Here is a 27,603-nt window from a genome sequence, read left to right on the forward strand (position 1 = left end):
GCTGAGTAGTATTCCATTGTATAAATATACCACATCTTCTTTATCCAGTCACCTGTTGATGGACATTTAGGCTGTTTCCATGTTTTGGCTATTGTAAATAGTGCTGCTATGAACACTGGGGTGCAGGTGTCATCCTGAAGTAGATTGGCATTTGACAAAACCCGACATCCTTTCATGATTAAAATCTTCCTAAAACTAGGAATAGAAGGGAACTTCCTCAACATTTCAAAGGACAGCTATGAAAAACCCATAGCTAACATTATGCTTAATGGTCAAAAACTTAAAACTTTTGCCCTAAGATCAGGAATAAGACTAGGATGCCCACTTTACCACTGCTATTCAAAATTGTACTAGATGTTCCGAGCTGAAGCAATCAGAAAAGAAAAAGAAATAAAAGGCACCCAAATGGAAAGGAGTAAGTAAAACTATTTGTTTGCTGATGACATAATCCTATACTAGAAAAATCCCAAAGTATCTATAAGAAAGTTACCAGAGTTGGTAAATTAATTCAGCAAAGCTATAGAACAGAACCAACGCACAAAAAGCAGATGTTTCTATATACCTGCTTTGTGCAATCTGAAAAGGAAATTAGAAATGTAATTCCATTTAGAAACTAAAAGAATAATAGCCTCTAAAAGAAAAAATATCAAGCAATAGATTTAACCAAGGAGGTGAAAGATTTTTATCCTGAAAACTACAATGCATTACTGAAGAAAACTAAAGCCTAAATAAATGTAAAGACATTCTGTGTTCATGGGTAGAAAGATTTAATATTAAGATGCCAATACTAATAGAAACTATCAACAGATTCAGTGCAATCCCTATCAAAATTCTAGTAGCCTTTTTTGCAGAAATGGAAATGCCAATTCTCAAATTCATATGGAATTTAAAAGAGGTCCTGAACAGCCAAAACAGTCATGAAAAAGAAAAACAAAGTTGTAGGGCTCACACTTCCTGATTTCAAAACTTACTACACAATGCTACAGTAATCAAAACAGTGTGATACTGCCATACAGACACACAGACCAATGGAATAGAATTGAGAGTCCAGAAATAAATCTATATATCCTATGGTCAATTGATTTTTGACAATGGTGCCAAATCTATTCAGTGGGGAAAGATTAATCTCTTCAACAAATGGTGCTGGGACAACAGGTGTCCATCCACATGCAAAAGAATGAAACTGAATACCTAAACTCCCATCAAATACAAAATATAACCCCAAATGGGTCAATGACCTAAATATAAGAGCTAAAACCATAAGAAAACTTAAGGGTAAATCTTCATGACCTAGGATTTAGCAATGGATTCCTAGATATGACACCAAAAGCACAAGCAATGAAAGAAAAAAAGATAAACTGAACTTCATCAAAATTTAAAAGTTTTGTGCAAAGGATATTATTAAGAAACTGAAAAGACAGCATCTTGGTTGTGTCTGAATGGGAGAAAACATTTGCAAATCATATATCTGATAAGGGTCTAATATCAAAAATATGCAATGATGTCCTAAAATTAAACAACAAAAATAAAAAACAATTTTAAAAATGGGCAACAGACTTGACATTTCCCCAAAGAAAATATACAAATGGCCAATAAGCACATAAAACGATGCTCAACATCATTAGTCATTAGGGAAATACAAAGCAAAACACAAAATGAGGTATCATTTCACACCAACTAGGATGGCAGTTAAAAAAAAAACCAAACAAACAGAAAATAACAAGTATAAATGAGAATGTGGAGAAACTGGAACCTTTGTGCATGGCTGGGAGGAACGTAAAATGGAGTGGCTGCTGCGGAAAGCAGTATGGCAGTTCCTCAAAAAGTTAAAGAGACTACCAAAATGACCTAGCAATTCCACTTCTAGATACATACCCAAAAGAATTGAAAACAGAAACTCAAACAGATACTTCTATACCAATGTTCAGTGTAGCATTATTCAAAATAGCCAAAAGGTAGATATAATCCAAGTGTCCAGTAACAGATAAATGAATAAGCAAAATGTAGTATATACACACTGGAATATTATTCAGCCTTAAAAAGGAATTAAATTCTGATACATGCTACAATACTGATGAATCTTAAGGACATTATGCTAAATAAAATAACTCATGTACAAAGGGACAAATATTGTATGATTCCTCTTTTATAAAATATTTAGACCAGGCATAAATTCATAAAGACAAAGTACATTAGAGGTTACTAGGGGCTGAGGGAGGGGGAAGTTGGGAGTTATTGCTTAATGTGTACAGAGTTTCTGTTTGAGGTGATGAAAGGTTTTGGAAATAGATAGTGGTGATGGTTGCATAACATTGTGAATATACTTTATTGGCACTTAACTATACACTTAAAAATGGTTAAAATGGCTAATTTTATGTTATATATTTTCTACCACAATAAAAAATTAAGAGAAAGTTATTAAGTATGTGTACAGAAATCAGAATCCTACTCAAGTCCTTAAAGAAAACAGATGTGAATGTAATTATAAGTGCATTCCATTACAGAGTACTGGACCATATACTGAAATCTACTTACTTGCAAATGGTTTAAATTATAAGTAAAATAGAAAATGGGAGTTGTCTAGATAGAAAGGGAAAAGTTTCTTTCAGGGATTATAAGAGAATAACTAAGAATATCAAAATGCGGGAGGTACCAAATATATCCAATATTTTATAACTATAAATGGAGTATAACTTTAAAAAACTGTGAACCACTATGTTACACACCTTAAACTTATATAATATTGTAAATCAACTATACTTCAAAAAAAATGGTTAAAAAAAAATACGGGAGATAAATAATCTGGAATTTAAGTTAGCTTATTAAAAAAAGTGTCTGTTAACAAAAAAAAAACTGGAATTTAAGTTAGCTTATTAAAAAAAGTGTCTGTTAACTTGAAACTCAACATTTTTTTTTATCCCAAGACTTGTTTTGGGGGTTTTTGTTGTCGTTTTCTTAAATCCTGCACCAAACAACTTTCTATATAATAGGATTGATCCCACTTGCAATTGGGTTACTTTTAATACATACGGCCAGATTATAGACCTTTTTTATCACCAGATACAAGTTTCATAAAAGCAACAATTATGTTTTACTTTTTAATTGTATGTCCCCAATGCGTGCCATACAGTAAGTAACAAATCTGGTGAATAAACGAAACAGTCAAAAATAAGCAGGAGATGGGGAGGGCATAGCTCAAGCGGTGGAGTTTGTGCTTAGCATGTATGAGGTTCTGGGTTCAATCCCCAGTAACTCCTCTAAAAAATAAATGAATAAACCTAATTACCTCCCCCTCAAAAAAAAAAAAAAAAAAAGCAGAAAAGCAGCATTAAGGAAACTTTTCTCAAAATCATCTTCCCATTACAGTTTTAAAATACTTACTTTAGGTGGGAAGGGTATAGCTCAGTGGTAGAGTTTGTGCTTAGTATGCATGAGGTCCTGGGTTCAATCCCAGTACCTCCATTTAAAAATAAACCTAATTACCTCCCCCAAAACAAACAAAAAAAGTTAACAACAACAAAAAAAGCCCTCTAAAAATAAACAAAATACCTACTTTAAAAATAGTATCTGAATAATTCAGGGTCCATAAAACCAGAAGTTTAAATTACTTCTTTTCTACAGTGTATGCCCCCATCCCCAACTCCAAAGGGAGGTTTTCAGAATTTGACTTTATGAGAAATTTCTTTTATTGACTTGTGTTTGTCTGCCTGAGGTAGTCCAGACTAGAAAGGAAAATCAACAAGCACTCATCTTCATAACTGGATGGATGGACTACTCAAGGTATTGCTGAAGTGCTTGAAGTGTTCTTGATTCACTAGCTCGTATAATAATGAGTATTATTTGCATTGTTTTCCTTTGTTTTTAGTGCTTTATGTTTTTGTACATTAAATGTTTAATTATGAAATAAACATGAATATGAAATGCAAACTTTGATAACTGCTAAAGCAAACTGTACTATTAATATCATGATAATTAAGTTTTGACTTTAAGAATTCATCCTAAAATATATTTTCTAAAACATAAGCAGTATAGAGGGAACAGATTACCTACTTTAAGTGGGGGAATATTGTAATTCAATTATCCCCAATCAGGCTACTTATAGCCAGAGATGGCCCTGGCTGGCTAAGAGAATGAACCTCTCAGATCTCTGACTCCAGGAAAAATAACCGACTGAGGGCCCCAGCTGCTGCACTCTGAAATCCATCATGGTGCTTGGAGGCCACAGTTGTTACTGACTGCTCCCAGTCAATGAGCACCACAGGCATACTAAAGCAGGCCTAGTCCTGGGAGGTGAGGAATCCCTGTGATAGGCAACTTTCACTCAAGGACTTCCTGAGATCTGGGTGACTTTCCTTAGAACTGCACTGCAGTCTATAACACTTTCACCCAAAGTTCCTTCCTTCCTTGCCTCTCTCCTTCACATGGAGTCAGACTTGCATCATGGTCTGACGACTCTCCCTGCCTCCTTCCTCGTTTTCTCTCAGAAGCACTTCTCCTAATAAATATCTTGCATGCTTATTCCCATCTTGGCATCTGCTTCTCCCCTGAAGCATTACATGTTGTTTTTTTTTTTAATTTAGCCACTTCAAATGAATTATTTCTAAAGTATAGTATTTGTTTCCCTATTCGCTAAAATAGAATACACCAAACATGATAATTCCAATGCCTTTTGACTGGTGAAGATCTCAACTATGACCTACCAAACTCATCAGTAACTATATTCTTGAGGGGAAAGGCTCAGAACCACACAATTCAACAAATGTATACTGAGCACCTGCTATACATGAGAAATATGCTAAGCATTATAGGAAACAAAAAAGTGACCACAATCATATCTTGCTCTCAAATAACTCCCAATGAAGAAGTGAATACTGGGAGAGGAGCACTTTAAAGGGCAGACTGTCATTAAGTACTAAAATTAAGGTACAAAGTACTAAAGAAATTAAGAGATTGATTCTACTCAGGGCATGAAATTGAAGTAGAAAGCCTTTGTAGAGGAGATGGCATTTGAAATGTACACTGAAAAACATCATCAGAGCCTTCAGGTTGCACCTGCCCATAATTAATGAGGACAGTCCAACAAAGACACCTTCCATGTTTGCCATACTGGGCTAACTGCAATGTGTAAATCCTTTCTATCACAATTCTCTCACACTTTCTCATTCACAGAGTTCTGATGGTTTCTTAGTTCCCCTCCAAAGGTGCTACTCTCCCAGTATTCACTCATCATCATTACCACTAAGACTCCTAAGCCAGAATCAGCTTTGACTCCTCTCTCTCTCACTACCCTGATATTCAACCACCAATCTACCTCTAAGTTGAAAATCAGTCCACTTTTCTTTATCCCCACAGCTACATCCCTAGTCAAGACCACCATCATCTCTTCCATGAATTGCTGCAAAGTCTCCTAACTTGCCTTCCTGCTTACAGTTCTGCTGTCATTTAATCTAGATACCACATAGCAAATGGTGATCCTTCAAATTTCATATCTAATTATCAATATCCTACTTAAAACCCTTCAGTGATTCTCAACCACTCAAAACATAAAATGCAATAATTTGGTTCACAAGATCTGGTCCCACAGTCCAGACTCCAGCTACTCAGAATTCCCAAGATGCTGAGCTCCTCTTGAGCTCCAAGCCACCACAAACCCTTGGAACAAACACACTTCCTCCTCATCCTCACCTGGTTCACTCCCACTTAAAATATCACTTCCTTCATTCCCAAATACAAGCACACAAAGATAGTCTCCTAGCTTCCTACTGCCATCCCAAGACCATTACATCTTAGCCCTTTCCTTTACGGTCTATGCTATCTATTCACTAACTAGTGCCTTTAAAACTCTTACTTTTTTTTTTTTTTTCTTTAGTGGAGGTACTGGGGATTGAACCCAGGATCTCATGCATGCCAGGCATGCGCTCTACCACAGAGCTATACCTTCCCCGCTAAAACTCTTACTTTTTAATGCAGCAGAACCCTTCCAACAAATGCAATCCTATGCAGAACCCCAATATGTAAAAGAGCCATGCTTCTAAGCCTAAAGCAAGGGATTTCAAAACCTCTTCCTTCCACCTCCTTCTCTCCTAAGAAACTTCCTCCCTAAAATCTAAGGTACAGGACAATTACAACACCACTGTTCTGTATTATACTGCATACTCAAAGGAAGCAACACGGTATAGCAGAAAGAGGTGTCTCTGAAGCCAGATAGGCTTAGGATCAAACCTGGATTCTACTCAGTTATTAGATCTTGAGCAATTTGGCTCTCTTAGGATCCATTTCCTCAGTTGTAAAACTCAGCTGTAAAAATTACCACCTTGAAAAATCAATAGGTAGAACAGAGATAAGTACATAAAGTACCAAGCATAGTGTCTAGAATACTGGCACGAAGCAGGAACTCAATAAAATGCTATGTGCCATGGTTTACCCAGGAAATGCTGGTTAACACTCAAAATCAATGTAACTTACCATAATATTGACAGAATAAAGGAGAAAAACCCTATGGTTATCTTAACAGACAGAAAAATCACTTGACAAAATTCAACATCCATTTATAATTTTAGAAAACCCCAACACTCTCAGAAAACTAAAAATGGAAGGGGAAACCCTCAATCTGATAAATGAAAACTATCAGCTCATGTCACACTCAATAGTGAAATAAGACATACTTTTCCCTTAAGAATGAGAACAAGGCAAGGATGGTTATTCTCACTACTTTGGTTCAACAATGTAATGGAAGTCTAACCAGTAAAACAAGGCAAGAAAAAGAAATAAAGAAATAAATGTCAGACTGTCTCTATTTGCAGATGATATAATTATGGAGAAAATTCTATGGAATCTATAAAACAACTATCAGTAAGGTCAAAGGATACAAGATCAATATACAAAAATCAGCTACATGTTTACATACTCATAGCAAACAACTGGAAAATAAAATTTTACAATTTACAACAGCACCAAAAAACAAAATATTTCAGATTAAACTTAACCAAAGACAAGTAAGACTTACATAGTGAAATCTATGAAGTGCTGCTGAGAGAGATTTAAAAGTCTAAATAAATGGAGATATATACCACATTAATGGATCCAAAGATCTGATACTATTAAGAGTCAATACTCCCTAGTGATCTACAAGTTCAATGCAATTACAATAAAAATCTCACCAAGGTTTTTTGGTAGAAATTGATAGGATGGTTCAAACTTTATATACAAAATCTAGAAATAGTAAAATAGCATTTTAAAAGAACAAAATTGGAGGACTTACACTACCTAACCACAAGACTTACTATAAATCTACAGTAATCAATAGTGTGGTAATGGTGTAAAGATGAACAAAAGACCAGTGGAAAAGAATGAAGACCCTAGAAAAATACATATATATTTACTTTACATATATTACATATTTAAATATACATTTACACAAATATATAATATATATTCATTTAATTTTCACAAAAACATCAACACAATCCAACAGGGAAAGGAAAGTCTCTTAACAAAAAGTTCTGAAATAACTAGATATGAGCATAAAAAAGAATCTCAGTTCCTACCTTATATCATACACAATTAATTTGAAATGGACCACAGATTATATAAAAGCTAAAACTATAAAGCTTTTAGAAACTAGCATTAGAAGTATGTTTTTATGACTTGATGGCAGGCAAGGGGTCTAGGACACACAGCAATAACCTTAAAAGAAAAAAAAACTATAAATGTGACTCCATCAATATAGACAAGCCACAGCTACAAGAAAACATTCATGAAACATATACCTAATACAGGACAGTTAACGAGGATATATAAAGAACTAAAAACAACTCAATTTTTTAAATGGGCAACAGATTTACACAGCCACTGCCCAAAGGAAGATATGCAAATAACCTAAAAGAATATCAAAAAGTGCTCAGTATCACTGGTCATCAGAATAACACAAGTTAAAACCACAGTGAGGTATTACTACAAATCCATCACAATGACTAAAATTAAAGACAAATAACACCAAATACTGGCAAGGATGTGGAGCAACTGGAACTCTCATATACTGTTTGGGAATGCAAAATGGTACAACCACTGTGAGAAAAGGTCTGGCAGTTCCTTACAAAACTAACAGACATTTACTCTATGAGCCATTTTTACCAGTATTTATCCAAAAGAAAAGATTTCTACAATAAGATCTGTATAAAAACATTCATGGCAGCTTTATCCACAACAGCCCCAAACTGGAAACCTCCCAGGTATATATCCACTTGATAAACAAACTGACATATTCATATGATAGAAAAAAGGACTGAAATCTTAATAAACACAATCGCAAAAGCCTTACCAAAAATATACACTGTACGATTCTATTTATATGATAGCCAAAACAGATAAGATTAATCTATGGTAGGATGGTAAAAGATCAGAATAGCAGTTGCTTCTGGGAGGTGGGGACAGGAATTGACTGAGAAGGCACATGAGGAATATTTTAGGAGTGACGATAATGAGCCTTATCTTTTTTTGCATTGAATTGCATTTTTAGTAAGGTTATATACAAATGAAGACATAAGACTGCTTGTTAGTAATCATTCATGTCTCTGCTTTGCCCAGCAGCCACCCTTTCTCCTCTCTGACATAATCATAGAACTGAAAGTCAAAAGGAACCTTAGAGGTCAGCTAACCAACTTGTCTTGAGAAGTAGGAATCACTCCAAGTACTCCTGAAAGGTGGTTTTCCAACCTTTTCTTGTATTATTTCGTAAGATTAACTTATGTGGTGGAAACAATATAAAAATGTTGTTCCTTGTAACTACGACTTTACACATTTAGAAAGGCAAGAATGCACAAAATCTTCTAGATAAATCTTATAAACATTAAAATATCTAAATAAAAATGGGCTAACTATGCAACTCTCAGCTAAAAATCAAGGTAAATGATATGAAATTCAAAGACTGTCATACTGTTTAAGCAATGCTCAAAATCTTGGTAGAAGCTTGAGAGGTATTCATATGCCAAAACTCATTAAACGTACAATTAATATTTGTGTCTTCCACTGTACATGAACTTTACCCAAAAAACAAAAAGAACCATAAATAAATACTGAACTCTAAGTTAATGACATGCATGCTGAAGTGTTTAGGCGTAAAGTGCACTAATGTCCACAATTTACCCTGAAATCCATCAAAACATAAGACGGATTGGTGGATGGATAGAGAGGACAGGCATGTGATAAAGAAAACAGCAAAATGTAAAGTGTAGAATCTAGGTGATGGGTATATGGGTGTTTATTGTGCAATTCTTTCAACTTTTCTGTACATTTTTAACGTTTCATAATAAATGTTGGGTAAAAAACTTAATTACAAGTCAAAAAATATTCTAAAATGAAGTGCAAAGTTCTCTCATATTCCAGCTACAGCTGTAATGAAAAAAATACAATATGGCGGGTAGCTGCCACTTTTATTACTATTTGGTTACAGCATCCTCGCCCCTGTGATTTCTGGACCTCCCTACCACTGCTGGATTCTAGTCTTCCTCTCCACAATATACACCATAATTCTTGTGGACTTCATCGTCATCCATGTACGCAACCCATCATTCAACACACCAACTTCACAGCTCCTAATTGTCTCATCTTCTTCATCTTTGGAATCCTTAAACTTCAAAATATAATTATCATCATCTCTAATCTTAATCCCTTATCTGCTCCCATTATCCTCTTCAACTAATCAGGATTTCTAATCCATGGAGTTCTCATTTATACCTCCAATATTTATCTGTCTATAATATAGCTGTACTTTCTATTATTTGAACTATCCCTATACTCTTTGTCTCTACTGCAGTCACCTGCAACGAATTATCCTTCTCTACCCATTTACCTGAACTGATCAATGCTGCTGGAAGAAATGTCACAATGAATGCTACTCCAAATTTATAATCTCCCCACTCAGCACTCCTCAGCAATTCCTTTCTAATTCTCTGGCTGGCTCCTTCTACAGACTCCACAGCATCAATTCCAAGACTTGATCAGCTTCTTAAACTCTTTACTCATTTCTCTTTCCTCACTCTATGTAAAGGATCATGCCTTTCATTTCATCATGAAAATGTAAGTTACCTAGCATGAACTCCCCTGCTCCCCAACTTACGAAGCCATCTTAACCTCATTCCCTTCCATCTTAGAAGAAAGGATGTCATCACTCCTGCCAGAGGTAGTATAGCATCATCAGTACTGTTTAAAAATGCAGACTCTATACAAATTACCCTTTCCTAACTTCAGTTTTCTCTCTTATAACATAGACATAATAGTTTCCTGTAACAATTAGAGAACACATGTGAGGCACTTAAAATGGTACGTGGCAAATAGTTCAAGCTAAATCCCACTGCTGTGTTCCTGATCTCATCTCCTTGTTCAGTATCTTTACCAGTATTCTTTTATCAGCTCCCTCCCCAAAGGCTCCCAACATAAACAAGTTTCCATCACCTTCAAATAAAATACAAGTGTCTTCCCCAACGTGAATCCCCTCCTTGCTACAGAAGTATCTCTCTTCCCTTCATTTCCAAGCTTCTAGGGGAAAAAAAAAATCTGAAAAAAGTCACTTGTCCTTGCTATTCTTCTTCCATGCTCTCCCATCTTCTACTCTGACATTGAAACTGCTCAGCCAGAAGTGACCCCTTAGGTATCAAATTTTAACACTTTTCAGGGACCTTATCTGACTTTTCTATAGCCTGACACAGTTCATAACTCTTTTCTTGAAACTCCTTCCATCCTCAGCTTCTTAGACACTAGGATCTCATTCTTTCTGACTCTTTCCTTCTTAACCTGTACTCACTCCTTTCCCTCTGCTCTCCCTCTACACCCTATTGTCCATTCTCTTCCCCCAGTTCTGATGCCAGCCCAATTTCACCCTTACGTCTAACCATTTCCAATGAGTGGCCTCATCTACTTTTTTTTTTTAACATCTTCTTTGAGGTACAATTGACATACAATAAATTGCACATACGTGAGCCATATAATCTGTTAAATTTTAACTTACGCACACACTCCTGAAACTACTGGTACAAACAAATGAACATAAAAGCCTCCCCACAAAACAACTACTAACTTGCATTCTGTCACTGTAGGTTAGTCAGCATGTTATGTAAACAGAGTTATATAGTGTACACTGTGAGGGTTTTTTGGTCTGGCTTCTTTCATTCAACTTATTTTGAGATTCAGCAATATTGTCATGTATACCAACAGCTGATTCCTTTTTACTGCTGAGTAGTATTCCAATATATGACTCTATCATAATTAGTTTATTCATTCACCTGTTGATGGATATTTGGGTTGTTTCCAGTTTTTTGCTGAACAGAACTGCCATGAACATTCATGTACAAGTCTTTGTATGGATACAGGCTTCATCTATTCTCATGGCTCTACTTACACACCTAGAAGTCCCAAATCTGTTTCACCAGATACCAACAACCAACTGCCAGTTTCACAAGTCCATGTGGATAACCCAAAAAGAATTTCAAATCAAATCCAAAACTCATCTTATTATGCCACTCTTGCCACCCCAAAGGGTTCTCCTCCTACACTATCTTGACTAAAAGCACTCAAACCAGAAAAGATTCCTCCTGCTCTTACCACTTCCCCCACTCACTCAGTGAGTTGCTATATCCTGTCAATTTTGCCTCTTAAACACCTCTCAAATAAAACCCATCCCCACATTTCCATCCTAATTCAAATGCACCTTTACCTCAAGGTCATCTCATCTTTTGACTAGACTGTTTGTTTGGGGGTTTTTTTGGGGGGGGGGTTAATTAGGTTTACTTCTTTTTTTTATTTTTAGAGGAGGTACTGGGGATTGAACCCAGGACCTCATGCATGCTAAGCATGAGCTCTACCACTTGAGCTATATCCTCCTCCTTTGTCTAGACTGTTAAACTAGCCTTCTAACTTTTCTCCCTTACCTTGGGTCTCATTCTTCTTCAATTCATTTTCTATTCTATGGCCAAAATGGATTTTCTAAAATTCAAATCTGATGTTACTCTTCTATTTAAATTCTTCAATGACATCTATAACCTCAAGGTAAAATTCAAACTCCTTAGCTTAACACACAAAAAATTCTCTATAAGCCAGTTTCCTCTCCAAACTCACCCTTTGCCACTTCCCATCATGTTTGAACTTAGTCATTTCTGGGTGATGTCAATTACTTTTTAATCCTTAGTGCTGAGGGCAATAATTGGTCTATAGTAGGTATAATATACTTATGCAATACATAAGGTAGGAATTAGACTGAGAGATGCAGTGAGACCTTCTGGGCATATTCAGGAAAAGTAGTAGTCCAGTCTGACTAAAGCATAAAGATTACAGTATCAATCCATTCAGAAAAGCAGGGTGAAGCCAAGTCATCGATCACCAACAATTCTATGCTAAAAGCTTAATACACACTTCATTCTATGCCTTCAAAAGACACCAAACGTTCTGAACAAGAGTGTGACATGTTCAGAAGTGTCCTATAACTTCTGAAATTTAAAAAATAAATAAAGGAGAAGTAAGGGGCAATGAACTCAGTTAAGAGGCTAAAGCAGCAGTCTGAGAAAGAGGACTCAAGAGTAGCTAGAGTAGGAGGGAACAGATTAAAAGAACATGTCATAGAAAACAAACTTATGGTTATGGAGTGGGGAGTGGGGGGAAGGGATAAACTGGGAGTTCGAGATTTACAGACACTGACTGGTATATATAAAAGAGGTAAACAAATTTATACTGTATAGCACAGGGAACTATATTCGATATCTTACAGTAACTTAGGGTGAAAAAATATGAAAACGAATATATGCATATTCATGTATGACTAAAACATTGTGCTGTATACCAGAAATTAAATTGACACATTATTTCAATATTAAAAAAAGTTAAAAAAAAAAAACAAAAAACAGAACAAGTCAAAGGAGAATGAGTCTACAGGATCTGCCTGGGTGTGGGCAGTAGTAAGTCAGAGAAGACGCCAAATTTCTGAACCAGTCAAATAAAATAATAAAGCTGTTAACCAAGAGGATTTTTTCTCATGGTAGGTAGAAAGGAGAGAGCTAATAGTTTTGTTTGGGTTTTCCCTCACCCATTCATTCAAACTTTAGTGTCAACCAGGTATCAGGCACTGTATGCATGGAGGACAAAATGAGAGTAAAATATCATCCCTGCTCTCAAGGACCACCCAATTGAGTTGGGTGGGGAGAAGATAAATAAACAGGAATTTAAAATTAACTGTTAAATGCTAGGCTAGGGTCCTAAAAGAATATTTAGACTAAAAGAAAGACTATATAACTCAGGCCGGAGGATCTGAGAAAAGATCTGAGGTCTAGTGAGTCCAGAGGATGAACAGTGTTAGGCCAAGCAAAAGGCAGTCCAGGTGAAGAAAACAGCATGTCCAAGGAGCCTCAGGTAAGATAACACAAGCTGGATGTATCTGCAAATAGTACAATAGGTCTAAAGGAAGCATATGAAGGAAGATATGGAGATACCCACATGAAAGTCTATAAGCAGATTTTGAGCTACCAAGAGCACATCCAGATACGGAATATAATTTCAACCTTGTCTTTTGTGGCTTAGAATCATGGTTAGTGGATATTTTAAATAAGAATTGGAAGAATCTTACATATCAGCTAGATTGTGTACACTTCCACCTCCTCCCATCACTTCTACTATCATGCAAAAGTATCTCTGCTTGAAGTCAAAGCTGGTTTATGCAAATAAGCAAAGAGGATCGAAGGGGGAGTGTGTTAAATCAGAGATACATGTCTTGTCTAAAGAAGACAGCCATTTACTCAGCTCCAGCAGTTTACTGCCTTGCTTGAATGCTGGCCCAATGCAGAGAGATCTTCCTATTCTCCAAGGAAAGCTCAAAAATTAAGATTTTATGTAATAGTTCCCATTTTAAAATATTGGCAACTAATTACATTAAAAATAAAACAACACTATGCCAGCCAAACAAAATGCTTCTGTGGACAAATTTCAGCAAGGGCCACCAATGTGGCAGAGTTAGACCCGGACTGAGAACTCCTATAATGCTCTTTTCACTACTTCATAGGACCCTCAACTGATGGGGTATCATAGTGATTCCCCTGGGATAGGAGTTGCTTGCCTCTAAGCAAAATAGCCCCAAATTGACAGTGCTTTATGAGTTCTTTAATATATTTTCAGTAATTTTTCTTTCTCCTCCCTACCCCACCGCTACCTTGGTCAAGATACCTGCTTCTCCCATCACTGAGACCTTGTGCTCCCCTTCTCTTACAGGCTGCCAAGCTTGCAGTAAAGCCAAAAGTAAACAGAGTGAGAGCCTGACAGGATTTCTAATAAATTAAGTACTGTAAGGCATATGGCATCTCTTTGGTTTTCTTAGAAAACAATAGCACAGAGATGTCTGTGACTAGTCAGACACCTGAGCAAAAAAGTCACTAACTAACATCTGAAATAAACCAGCAAATTCTGCTAACAAATGAAATATAGTTTCCATTGTAAGATACCGAGAGGGGGAGAGGGAGAAAGGGCAAAAGGGAAAGCAAAAGTTGCTGGCACTTGAGCAGTATCAGGCACCTTTTAAAACACAGTTTTTAATAGTGTAAATGTTTAGAACAAAAGGTACACTATAATCTCAATTCTCAGTGAGGAGGAAAATATTTTTTAAACAAATAACATGAAACATTCTTTGAGCAACAATAAAATGGGATTTAGAAACACTATTAAGAGTAAAGCTATCCCTGTATTTATAAGGGGAAAGGATAACAAAAAATACATTGGTAGTTTTTATATTCATTCAAACATCGGTTTCTGATGTTTTAATGTATTTATTAAGTCACAATGCTGCGTTAGAAGCTTTGAAAATTAAGCAACATTTTCTAATTATACTAAAACATTTAAAAGAAAAGTACAGATCATGGGGTATATAACTTTCGATAAGTGTGGGAAACTCGAAGAAACACATAAAAGTTAAAATTTCTAATCAACAAACCGAAAGACAGTACCAAGATTCTCAGACTCAGAGAGAGAGACAGAACGAGAGAACGAGAAAGAAAGGAAGGAAGACAGAAAGAGAGAAATAGTGGCATGTGCACACTCCCCTGTTAGTCGGAGGAGTCGGGGAATTCAGAGGAATGAGTGATTACAGAGGGCGAGCAAAGCAGGCCATGTTCCTGCTGGCAGGCGAGCTCTGCAATTACTTAGAGCAAGCATTATAGCCAGAGCATTCTCGAGCCCACTAAAAAGAACAGACTACACATCTAAAACCGGAGGCTGACAGCAGCTCTGGGATAAGACCGGGAAGGCGGAAAAGTGGCCTGCTTTGACCTCCACTGAAAACTGAGGCTCCTCCAACCCTCATCTCTGAATCAGGGGCACGGCATTAACCTCCCAGCGACTGGATTCTTCGGACAAACTCTCCTTGGCTCCCTGCGGCCTTCCCACCCACCGGGTGAATGTCAACACCGAGAGCTAGCGAGTGTTGGGGAACCTCTACGTGTGCGCCGTCCTTTCAGGGAAGCGGCGAGACCGGGAAGAAAGACGGCCCCGCGCGCCCCGCCTCCCCAGGCTTCCCCGGCCCCCGCCCGGCATCCTAGCAGGAGATGCAGCCTGGAAGAGGGGTCCCGCGCGCGTCTCACCTTTTTCAGCGCAGGCACCAGCAGTCCCCGCCACTTAGGCGCGTTCTCCTCGCTGAAAAACTCGTACGGCAGCTGCTGCGCCTGCATGGTGCCCCCGGGGCGCCTCTGGGAGGGGAGAGGGGCGGCGGCGGCGGCCGGGCCGGGGAGCCGCGAGAGGGCGAGCTCGCGGCACGGAACAGGGCCGCGGCCCCAACGGACGGCCCGGCCCCCTCGGGGCGCCGCGCAGCCGGGCTAGCCCCGGAGTGGGGCTTGGGGGGCGAGGCCCGCGCCCGGCCACCCACCCGACACGGGCACCAGCCGCGGAGAGCGAACGCAGCCCGGAGGCGGCGGCGGCGGCATCCCGCACCACCGCCCCGGGGCCAGGCCCCCCACCCCTCCGCGGCCCGCCGGCGCCGCCCGGAGCTGCCCCCGCCGCGGCCGCCGCCCGCCCGCCCGCCGGGGCTGCACTCCCGGGCCTGGCCTGGCCCCGCGGCGGAGCCGGCGGCTGGGGGAGGGCGTGTGGAGGGACGCTCCGGTCGCGGCGCCCGCTCCGCGCAGCTGGGACCCCGAAACGCGAGCGACCCGGGGCGGGGCGGAGCGGAGCTCGGGGGTCTAGCGGGGGAGGGGAAAGGCCCGAGGTCGTTGTTGGGGAATCTCGCTGCCCTGAGGTGCGGCCGCGGCCGACGCCGACGCCGGTGTAGCTCTCGAGCTTCCTACTAGCGAACTGAACCTGCTCTCTACTGAGCATGCGCCGCCGGGTAGGGCCGGTTTGCTCCGGGTTTTCCGGCTCCCCAGCCAAGGAGGAGCAACGCGCGAGTGAGGGAGGGCGCCCTGCCGGGCTGTGGCTGCGCCCCCGAGGGCTGCAGGGGGAGGAGCGACAAGGCCCCGAGAAGTCGAACCCCGGGCCGAGTGGGGCCTGCTGGGTGGAGTGCTAGCTACGGTGAAGCGGCCCCCATTGTGTGGTTAAGCCGGGAGAGCTCCCACCCTTTTCTTGGAGTCCCGCGGCCTTTCGTTTCGGAAAGGGGTGTGATGTGTGTACTTTGTTCCCCACATGAAGATAACTGCCCAGAGCATGCAATGTATAGTAAACAGACTGGACAAAAGATAGGTGCCTTTCTCACGAAACCTACGGCTCAATATTTCTCGGATAATAGAAGTGACTGCAGTGTTTCCAATCGGGCTTTCCACATCACCAAGAATAAAATGTGTACGTGTAATATTGATATTGTGTGTGTTTTTAAATTCAGTGTGTTCATCTTTTAAACCTATTTCAGATATGAACTTCAGAAGCCACTTAGGTCCAGTGGAAGCTGAAGCCTCTCCTGCAGATCCCGGAGCACTTAACTCAAACCCCTCTCACAGCATTTAGTTTATCGTGTTCTCTATCTCTACAAGGGTCTTTCAACTAGATAACAAACTCCTGGAAGGCAGATCTTTTCCACCAGGGGCTCTACACAGAATAGGTTCTTAGTGTATATTTGCGGAATGCTAAAGGAGCATTATCTGTAAGTCGTTCCTCTACCCAGGGATGCAGGGGTTTGTTTTCAACAGTAGCACTGTGTGGCTAGCGCCTCGCCTCGAAGTTTTACCATTAAGCACTTTCATTTAATCCTCATAGCAATCCTATTGTTTTTGTTTCACAGATGAGAAGACAGTTTAGAGAACTAGCCTGGGTGTAAACTGATATTATTTATACCCTGCTATTCCAGAGAATAACCAGGATCACATAGTTGAAAAATGTTTAAGCAGTGGTTCTTAGTATCTACAAGACCTCTTTGAGAATCTCAGCAAAGTCTTAGGTCCTTTCCTTCTAAAATGTACACACGATTTACATTTTAAAATTATCCGCACTTTCAAAGTGTTCAGAAGGACACTTTGAAAAATCATCCTTGAGTCCTCTGGGTAAGAGGCTCACCACGTTCCAGCCACACTGGCCTTCCATCTATTCCTAGAAAACATCAACCTCTTTCCTGCCTCAAGGGCTTTGCTCTTTCCTCAGCCTGGAACTCACTCTGTTGCTAACTGTTCATTTGGCTGGTTATAAACGTCACCACCTCCGAGAAACTTTCTGTGACCACGTAAGTGGTTCCCACCTATACTGTTCTTCCATAAGCCTTGGCTGATTTATTTTCTTGCAAGCACAAATCATGGCCTCTTAATTATTTTTGGCTGTTGATCTCCCCTTCCACCCGCCCCTACCGTCTGAAATGTAAACTCCAAGATATCAACAATCTTACGTGTGCACTCTAGCTCATCATTGTATCCCAAGGAACTACACTACTTGGTACATAGTAGGTTCTCTATAACTATTGTTTAAAGAATTAAAGTTGAATGGAGGAAGCTTTCAGCAAGACTATGTAATCAAGAGTTGTCCTAAGACATCTCTTAGGGGTGTGCAGGTAAAAACCGTACATTAGCTCACTCACGACGACAGGAAAGGTTAAGAGGTTGGACTTGATGACCTCCTCAACTCCGAGTCTCAGATTTGACCGCAGAGGTAAACAAGCCCTAGAAACATGGATTACAGTCTGGCTAGGCATGCTTAGCGGCCAGGGCAGGTTTTCACTAGTGTCTACTTCTTGGCCGCCGACTCCGAGCAAGCAGCTGGATTGAAACTACAAAGAGACTCTACACTTCTCAGCTGAGACACATAAGAATGTTGGACTCAGCGCCGCTAAGGTCAAGGAGCAACCAAGCCCCTCTACAGCGTTTGCTTATATCTCTTGGGCCAAATCAAAACACCTATGGGCGTGCTGCGAGAAAAGACGACCGTGGCAGACTCAGAAACCTGCTAGTGAAGACGCCAAAATTCCCCCCGGGCCCCTCAGCTTCAACCGCCGACTTTCGCCCCGCGCAGGCGCAGAGGTCCCGTCCGCGCCCGCCGTCGACTCTAATGAGCCAAGAGTCAGAGCGGACGTGACGCACGGGGGCGCGTCCAGGCGGACTAGACGAGGCCCGAGGAGGGCGCGTCCAGTCGGGCTAGCCGACTTCTGAGCGCGTCGAGTAGGAACTCGGTCAGCAGGGAAGGAGGAGAGCAGGGCCGAGGGGCCGGCGTCGCGCCCCCCTGCAGCTGGGAATGCAGTTGTCCGCGCTTTGCCCTGCACCGCAAACGGATGCAGCCACAGAGTTCCCTGCCTGGCGGCAGCCACAGTAATCTTTCTGAAACAAACTTGAGATTTAGTTACTCTCCTGTTCAAGAGTCTCCACTGCCATCCCAGAATAAAGTCCAAAGTCCTTAGCCTGGTATTCATGGCTTTGCACAATCGGGCTACTACTTGTCTTTCCAGCTATACCCCTCGTTCAAATGAACGACTATTGCCTCCTATAAACCCATCATTTCTATCTCCTGTTTCCTATCTATGCTGTTCTGTCTGCCTGGAATGACCTTAACCGTTTTCCTTCAGTCCTACCCGCCACAGCTTCACCCCACCTCCCATATAGATGCTCACTGTGGAACTCTTAGCCACGCTGTCGCCCCCAGCTCAAATGCCACCTTTTCTCTGAAGTCTTTTTCAACCCCCATTCAGGATTCCTCCCCTTAAACTTCAGAGTCCAACATGCATAAGAAACAGCAGTTGCAGCCATCAGCAAAGCTAAGGTCTCTTGCAGCAACATAATCCTCTCTTACTTCTTCTCATGTCTTTCTTCCCAATCTCTATTTTCAATTCCATTTCTCCAAGTAATATGTCCTCAGAAAATACACCAGAGAAAGTAGTGGCTGATAAAACCACTGGATACCCACCCTTTATCACCTCTGGTTAATACTTTGACTCTCTGTCTTTTTCTCTCTCAAACATGTAGGGGAGCAAGAAAGGTACAATTCAAATAAATGATCAAAAGCTCTCCAAGATATATGGAACTATTCCTGCCACTTCTTTTCCAGGATCCCTGCAGATTCCAGTTTTTTTCAAAAGTCTCTTTCCAGTTGATTCAAGTTGTAATGGCTCCTCAAACTGATCACACCTCAATCCAATGCACCATTAATCAAATTCCCACAGAGTTTGTCATGACTTGATAAACTGGTTCTAGAATGTATATGGCATAGCAAAAAAAAAAAAAAAAAAAAAAATTTTTTTCTTCTGTAAAAGAACGAGGCAGGGGAATTTGACCCACTAGTTATGAAGACTTATTATATAGTCAGATTAATTAAAACAATGTAGTATCAGCACAAGGACAAACAAACCAATGGATCCGTAGAAAGCCAAATGTATAGTAATTTGATTCATGACACAGCAAGCATTGCAGATGAATGAGAAAAGGGTATACTATTCAATAAATAAAATATGCACAATTGATAAATACATATAGAAAAAATGAAATTACATCTCTAATTCACATGCTATACAAAACAATCCCATGTGAATAAAAGACTTAAGTGTAAAACACAAAATTATAATATTGTGAGAAGAAAATGAAGAATATCTTTATGAGCTCAAAGTAGAAAAGATTTCTTAAATAATGCACAAAAAACACAAACTATAAAGGAAAAGGTTGATAAATTTGACTGTATTAAAATTAAGGACATCTGTAAATCAAAATGTGCCATGAAAAAGTGAAAGGACAAATCATTAAGTAGGAGAAAGTAGTTGCAAATCACATAACCAAAAAAGAATTAGTATCCAGAACAGGTATTTTACTTTAGAGGAAATAGTGATGGTTAGATGTTCAGATCACTAGTAATCATGGAAACGCAAGTTAAAACCATGATGAAATATTATTTTATGCCCATTGAATTGGCAAAAAATTAGAAGTTGAACAATACTAAGCTTAGGCAAGGATATAAAGCTTTAAAATTCTTTTCCACTGCTATGAGAAAACAGATGAGACAGTCACTTTAGATAACTATTTCTTTTCTTAAAATGTGAATATGGACAAGTCCCATATAAACTGGTATAGATATATTCTCATAGCATATATATCCCAGAGGAAGTTCCTCAATGCTTTGTTTGTTATATCATAAATGGTAGGATGGGTAAATAAATTATGTAGCAAAATGAATGAACTAGTTTGTGTCTATGTTCCTTCCAAAATTCATATGTTGAATCCCAGTCTCCAATGTGATGGTGTTTGGAGGTGGGGTTTTGGGAAAGTGGCTGGGTCATGCAGGTGGAGCCCTCATGAATGAGGTTAGTGGCAATATAAAAGAGACCACAGAGAGATCCCTCTCCTCTTCCACCATGTGAGGGCAAGAAGGAAGACAGTTATCTATGAACCAGGAAGTGGGCTCTTACCAGACACTGAATCTACAGGGTCTTGATCTTGGACTTCCCAGCCTCCAGAACTGCAAAAAAAACCTTTAAATATAAAACTGGTAATACATGCCTGTAAACCTCCAAAGAAAAAGAGAAAGCAAACAAACAAACAAACAAAAAACCACTGAGCAAGATGCAGGAAACTACCATTATATGATCTGTTATATAAAGTGCAAAAAACCAAGGGGAACAAAGCTGTATGTTATTTATTGTGATACCCAATCTCTAAGATGGCCCTATGAGCCTTACCTCCTGGTATTTCTGCCCTGGTATTGATACCACTCCCATATTGAATAGACAATCCTATACAATAGCCAATCAGCAAAAATAAGATTTTGCAGAAATTATGTACGTGGCTTCAGAGGTGAAGTCTTAAAAGACATTGTGACTTTAGTTTCTTTCTCTTTCTCAGACATGATGCTGGGAGAAATCAGTTATGTTGTGAGGACACTTAAGCAACCCTATGGGAGAACTGAGGCTTCCTGGAAATAGACCCCTTACCCCCAGTAAAGGCTTCAGATGCCTGAAATCTGGTTAATGTTTTGACTGCAACCTTTTTAGAAATTCTGAGACAGAAGCACTCAGATAAACCATTTCTAAATCCTTGACACTCAGAAACTAAGAGATAATAAATGTGTGCTGTTTTAAGCCATTAAGTTTTAGGATAACATGTTATGCAACATTAGAAAACTAGTATATTTATGGATATATACATAAGTGGTAAAATTATAACAAAATATTAAAAATAATACTGAATTTGTAATGGCGGTCATGAATACTGAATTCGTAATGGTGGTCATGGGGAGATCTTTAAGATATATTATGAATTGTAGGAAAAAATAGTGTAGAACAGTGTTTGCAACTGGGAAAGTTTTATATAAGGTTCTATTGAGATCCTGGTAATGTTCTATTTCTAACCTGAGTAGTAGGTACACAGCTGTTCATCTAATTTTTAAATTTAAACATATACACTCTTTGTTGTACTTATAATGTGTTACAAACACAGAGTACACACAGGACGGGTGATGGCTACAATGGGCCAACATACAGAGAACAAAGTGGAATTCATAGACAATTCTGAACTGACTGTGACGGTCTCAGAAATGCACTCAAGAAATAAAATCTGCCTGCTCTTTATTACAGATCAGAGTTGGAAGAGGCTAGAAGTAAACACAAGTAGGCAGCAGTTTAAAGACAAACGATACGGAGCATCTATACTGACTGCCAGTTTCCCTCTCCTCTTCCTCTCCTCGGCAGCAAAATGCTAACATTTCTGCAGTTTCTCAGTCTCAGACACTAAGAGCTGGACGGGCAAGTGAGCAGTGAGAATCAGAGCTACATTTTGGGTTTAACTCAGGTCAGCCAACTGAAGTCCTCTATTGCTCTTTGTTGCCGTAAGCAAATGACTTAATATCTATTATAACACCTTGTGTAATTTGTGTCCAGAGGAAGTAACCTCATCAGTCAAGCAGGCACCATGTAAGGAGTTCAATACCTGAATATGAGGAACCACGGTACCATGATATGTCATGCAAAGATACTCAAAGGTTAGTTTAAAAAAATAAATTGATATTTAAAATTTTGAATAAGTGATACATTCACATGATTCATAAAGTGTCTATTTCACCTTGCCCACCAACTATAGTGCATCCCCCCAATTCCCAAGCAGGTAACCATTTTTATTAGTTTCTTTTATATTCCTCCAGAGTTTCTCAATGCAAACACAAGCAAACACAAATAATATTTTAACAGAAAAGTTTCAAAAACAGCACAATATACTTTTCATGCAGATTCACCAATTTTTAGCATTTTGCCACATTTACTGTATCATTTCCTCTCAGTCTCTGTCTCTCTGTCTCTATCCTTGTCTCTTTATACATGCATATACACATACATACATAAATGTATGTATAATATTTCTTCAGAATTACTTGAGATCAACTTGCACACATCATTTCCCTTTACCCCAAACATTTAAGGGACTCAGTGTGCATTTCCCAAGAATAAGGACTTTTATTTGTAACCATTGTAAAATTATTAAATTCAGAAAGCTAACATGGATACAATATTATCATCGGATCTGCAGACTTTATTCAGTTTTCACCAATTATCCCTAAAATGTTCTTTATAGAGATAGCTTTTCCTGGTCTAGGATCCAATGCAGATCATATACTGCATTTAGTTTTCATGTCTCTTTAGTTTCCTCTAATCTGGAATAGTTCCTCAGTCTTTCTTCATCTTTCATGGTAATGATGTTTCTTAAGATGACAGGTCATTTTGCCTGATACTATCCCTCAATATAGGTTTGTCTGAAGTTTTCCCTTAAGATTTACGTTTCTGTGTTTTGGATAGGAATAGTACTGAAGCGTAGTATCCTGAGTATATCACATCAGGGGGAGCACAATGACAGTATGTCCCATCATTAGTGATGCTAACTTTGATTACTTGATTAAGGTGGAGTCGATCAAGTTTCTCCAAAGTAAAGTTGTTTTCACCCTTTGTAATTAATTAGTAACTTGAACAAATATATGTTATTTTTAAAAACAGCTTCATTGGGATATAGCTCACATACTATACAATTCACCATTTAAAGCATTCAAATCAATGTTTTAAAGTATATTCACAGGGTTGTGCAACCATCACCACAATCAATTTTGGAATATTTTTATTAACCCCCCCAAAAAAACTTCACATCCATTAGCAGTCATTCCTCACTTCTTCACAACCTCCCCCAGCTCCAGGCAACCAATAAGCTACTTCCAGCCTCCATAGATTTGCCTATTCCATAGAGTTCAAATAAACGGAATCATACGAAATATGGACTTTTGTGACTGGCTTCTTTCACTTAGCATAAATGTCTTCAAGTTTTCTTGCTGTTACAACATATATCCATATTTTATTTCTTTTTATTGTCAAATAATATTTCACTGTATGGTAATAACCACATTTTGTTTATCCATTCATCAGTTGATGACCATCTGGGTTACTTTCACTTTTTAACTATACCGAATAATGCTATTATGAACATTCTTGTACAAGTTTTTGTGCAAACACGTGTTTTCATTTGTCCTGGGTATGTATCTAGGAGTGCAATTGCTGGGGCATATGGTAACCCTTTGTTTAACCTTTTGAAGAACTGCCAGACTGTTTTCCAAAGTGGTTGCATCATTTTACATTTCAACCAGTGACATATGGTTATAATTTCTCCATATTCTCACCACACTTGTTATTGCCTATTTTTCTTATCATACGCATCCTAGTAGATACGAAGCTGTATGTCATTGTTCTTTTGATTTGCATTTCCCTGATGACTAATGATACTGAGTATCTTTTCATGTGCTTATTGGCCATTCATATATCTTCTTCGGAGAAATGTCTGTTCAGATCCTCTGCTCAGTCTTTAATTGGGTTATTTGTCTTTTTACTATTGAGTTGTAAATGTTCTCTGTATATTCTGAATACAAACTCCTTATCAGATACATGATTTGCAAACATTTTCCCTCATTTTGTGGGTTATCTTTTGACCTTCTTGATGTGTCCTTTGAAGAACAAAAGTTTTTGACTTGATTAAGTCTAATCTATTAATTTTTGTTGTCGCTGCTTATGCTTTTGGTATAATATCTAAAAACACTTTGCTTAACCCAAAGTCATGAAGATTTATAAAATTCCCTAAGAGTTTTATAGTTTCAACTCTTACATTTAGGTTTATGATTCATTTTGAGTAAACTTTTGTGTGCGGTGTGAAGAAGAGATCTAATTTCATTCTTTCACAGATGGGTATCCAGTTGCCCCAGGACCGTTTATTGAAAAGTGGATTTCTTTTCCCACTGAGTTGTCTTGATGTTATTGTTGAAAGTTAATTGACATAAATGTCAGAGCTTGTTTTTGGACTCTGAATTCTATTCCATCAGTTTATTTATCTAACCTTATGCCAGTGCCACACTCTCTAGATTACTGTACTTTGTAGTAAATTTTGAAGTAAGGAAGTGTGTGTCTTTTAAAAGTGTTCTTCTTTTTCAAGATTGTTTACGCTGGGTCCCTTACAATTCTATATGAATTATATGATCAGCTTGTCAATTTTTGCAAAAAAGGAAAGTTGGATTTTGATAGAGATTGCATTGAATCTGTAGATCATTTTAGTGAGTATTGTCATCTTAACAATATTGACTCCTCTGATGAATGAACATGAGCTGTCTTTCCATTCATATAGGTCTTCTTTAATTTTTTTCAATAATGTTTTGTAGTTTTCACAGTAAAAGTTTTGTATTTCTTCTGTTAAATGTATTCCTAAATATTTTATTCTTTTTGATCCTATTGTAAATGGTTGTATTCTTAATATTATTGTGAGATTGTTTATTGGTGCTATATAGAAATACAATTGATTTTTTAATATTTAATATCTTGCAACATTGCTAAACTCATTTGTTATGTCTAAAAATATATACTTACATTTCTCCTTTGATTGTAGCAAACACTGTTTTGCATCTTTTTTCTACACTTAGTGATTTATCTTAAAAAATTTTCCAAATCCATGCATAGAGAACACACTCATGTTTTTATGGTATAGAATTCTATTAGACAGATGTACAATAATTTATTAGTCTCCTTCTGAGGGACTTTTGGTTTTTTTCTAACCTGTGATTATAAATGGTGGTGGAATAAGTAAAATTATTTTGCCTGTGTTCAAGTATATATGAAGATAAATTCCCTGAAGAAGGATTGCTGGGCCAATGGGAGAGTAGATTTATAATTTTGATAAATATTGACAAATTAGAGGGCTAGTTATTTAATGTTCTTAATGCATTTTAGGGTGCTCATTAGGAGTAGTATAGTAATAATAAGCCAAAGAAAAAAATTTTAGTTACCTAATAGTGACTATTGCTATTATGTTAATAACGATAATGACTATAAAACAGTGTTTTGAGTTTCTCTGAAGTCATACCTCACGCCTTGAGGTGATAATGCTTTCTGAACTATATAAGACAGGTGATTTTTAAAATACTATTGTCTTATTTCATGTTCATTCTGTAAATCATGTAGCTTAATTACAGATAAATATATTCCACAATAAATCTGCTGTCAGTTCTTTGTAGATCAGGGCTGTACCCCATTGAGAGCTCAGATGATCTGCCAGACTAGTGGAGTTACTCTAGATTTTACTAGATAAACACACATGACCTACAAAATGCCTGTTTTCTTCCAAGTATTTCAATAAAGCAAATGACAGAGACAGTCAGACCAAGTGGTCAGCTGGCATTTCTTAAAACCTGATGTCATTTATAGGTTACACACCCATATCATTTTTAAAAAAATATGAAATTGTAAGGAAGCAGCACATTATTTGTTTTGTATGTAACACTGATGCTAACTTGTTGTGGCAAACATGAAGATGCCGTGTAGTTCAGATGCCCCTTCAAGAAAGGACTCATTGCCACCTGTAAGGATTGTGCAGTTAGCTGACAGTCTCTTTCAGCTTTCGAGCCAAGGTCATACTCTACTTGAAGTGGCCCCAATCAATGACTCAGCAAGATAGTGAAACAAAAGACCGGCAATTTCCAGCCAATGCAGAACTCCTCTAGTGGGCAGTCTTTGCTCTGGAACTCCCCATTGTGACAGCTGAGTTGTTGGCTGATCTGCACTCTGGTCTGATGGCTTCTCTGCCCAGATGTGCTTCCTTCTTTTCCTTTCACGGATATTATTCCTCAATAAATCTCTTGCACTCTTAACTTTATCTCACTTTCTGCTTCCCAGCAGACCCAACTGATGCATTTGTATATGAAATTGTTTTATAGGACATTAACTGATATTTTTAATCATGATGCATCCATATGAAGCTGTTCAAATTCATTGATTTTAGAAATACATCTATAATTTTCAAAACTGATTCCTTTCTCATAATAGGTATAGAAATTGATATAGCTCTGAATCTCTAAGAGCTTGCAGTTTACCCTAATTTTTGCTTATGGTCCTTAAACAGAGTTTACTTATGATAAATATAGCTAAGCATCCAAACTTTCTCAGATCTCTTCTACTTTGACTGCTTCTATCAGAGACAATCGCTTCATTTTTTTGGCCAATAAACTACTCTGAAAAAAGAAAGAGAAAGAAAACAAATACAAAAACAAAATAACATATCTCGTCATCCCTTGTGCAACACTTCATTTCCCTAAATCTTTGAAAATTCTCATACATGCATGATTTATGAAGAGAATGCCAGGAGCACAGTTTCATACGGATTATATTAAAACTTTCTCTCCCTGAGGCAGAAGCATTGCTGCTTCAGAATTGTTTTCCTCTTAACCTCTTTTGTCTAAAAACCAAAAAAAGTTGCCTTGATTTATGGTGTGTTTTTGTTTTTTTAACTCTAACATGGATGTTAAAACAACAAAACCTTGGGATGGAAAACAACAATAACAAAGAAAAGAAGAATTGAATTTTAATGTGCTCAGCTGATCAGGCAAAAACAGGTTTTCTTATGACAGAGACTTCAGTGGGAGCAGTTTCTCATGAAGTATTTTGTTATAATATTCCTTTTAGCCATTTATTGGTTTTAGTTAGGAGAATGTGGAACATATTCTGAAGGTGAAACAAAGAAGAAAAGGGCTGAAATGGAACCTGTGTGCTGAGTAGGTCTAGCACATTTCTTGTACATTGATTCCTACTTCTTGTTAACCTTTATTGTCATTTGGAATCGGATTTAAAAATTACATTCCTAACTGATTATTGTTGGCTTAAAGAAAAAGCATTAGTTTTCATTTTTTTTA

General features: G+C 38.4%; 1 protein-coding gene and 1 non-coding gene across 3 annotated transcripts in view; both read right to left on the reverse strand.

Moving 5' to 3' along the window:
* Window positions 1–16,312, reverse strand: part of SOS1 (SOS Ras/Rac guanine nucleotide exchange factor 1) — a 134,703-nt gene extending 118,391 nt beyond the window's left edge. For both annotated transcript variants that reach the window (XM_032497379.1, XM_032497378.1), the window contains exon 1: window positions 15,609–16,312. In XM_032497379.1, coding sequence (XP_032353270.1) covers window positions 15,609–15,695 — 87 coding nt within the window. In that variant the 5' untranslated portion in view covers window positions 15,696–16,312. The remainder of the gene's footprint in view (window positions 1–15,608) is intronic.
* TRNAA-GGC lies at window positions 5,870–5,941 on the reverse strand. The gene has a single exon. It is a non-coding gene; the product is annotated as a tRNA-Ala (tRNA).
* Window positions 16,313–27,603: the final 11,291 nt, after the last annotated feature.

The sequence above is a fragment of the Camelus ferus genome, chromosome 15 (genome assembly GCF_009834535.1).
Source record: "Camelus ferus isolate YT-003-E chromosome 15, BCGSAC_Cfer_1.0, whole genome shotgun sequence".
Lineage (NCBI taxonomy): Eukaryota > Metazoa > Chordata > Mammalia > Artiodactyla > Camelidae > Camelus > Camelus ferus.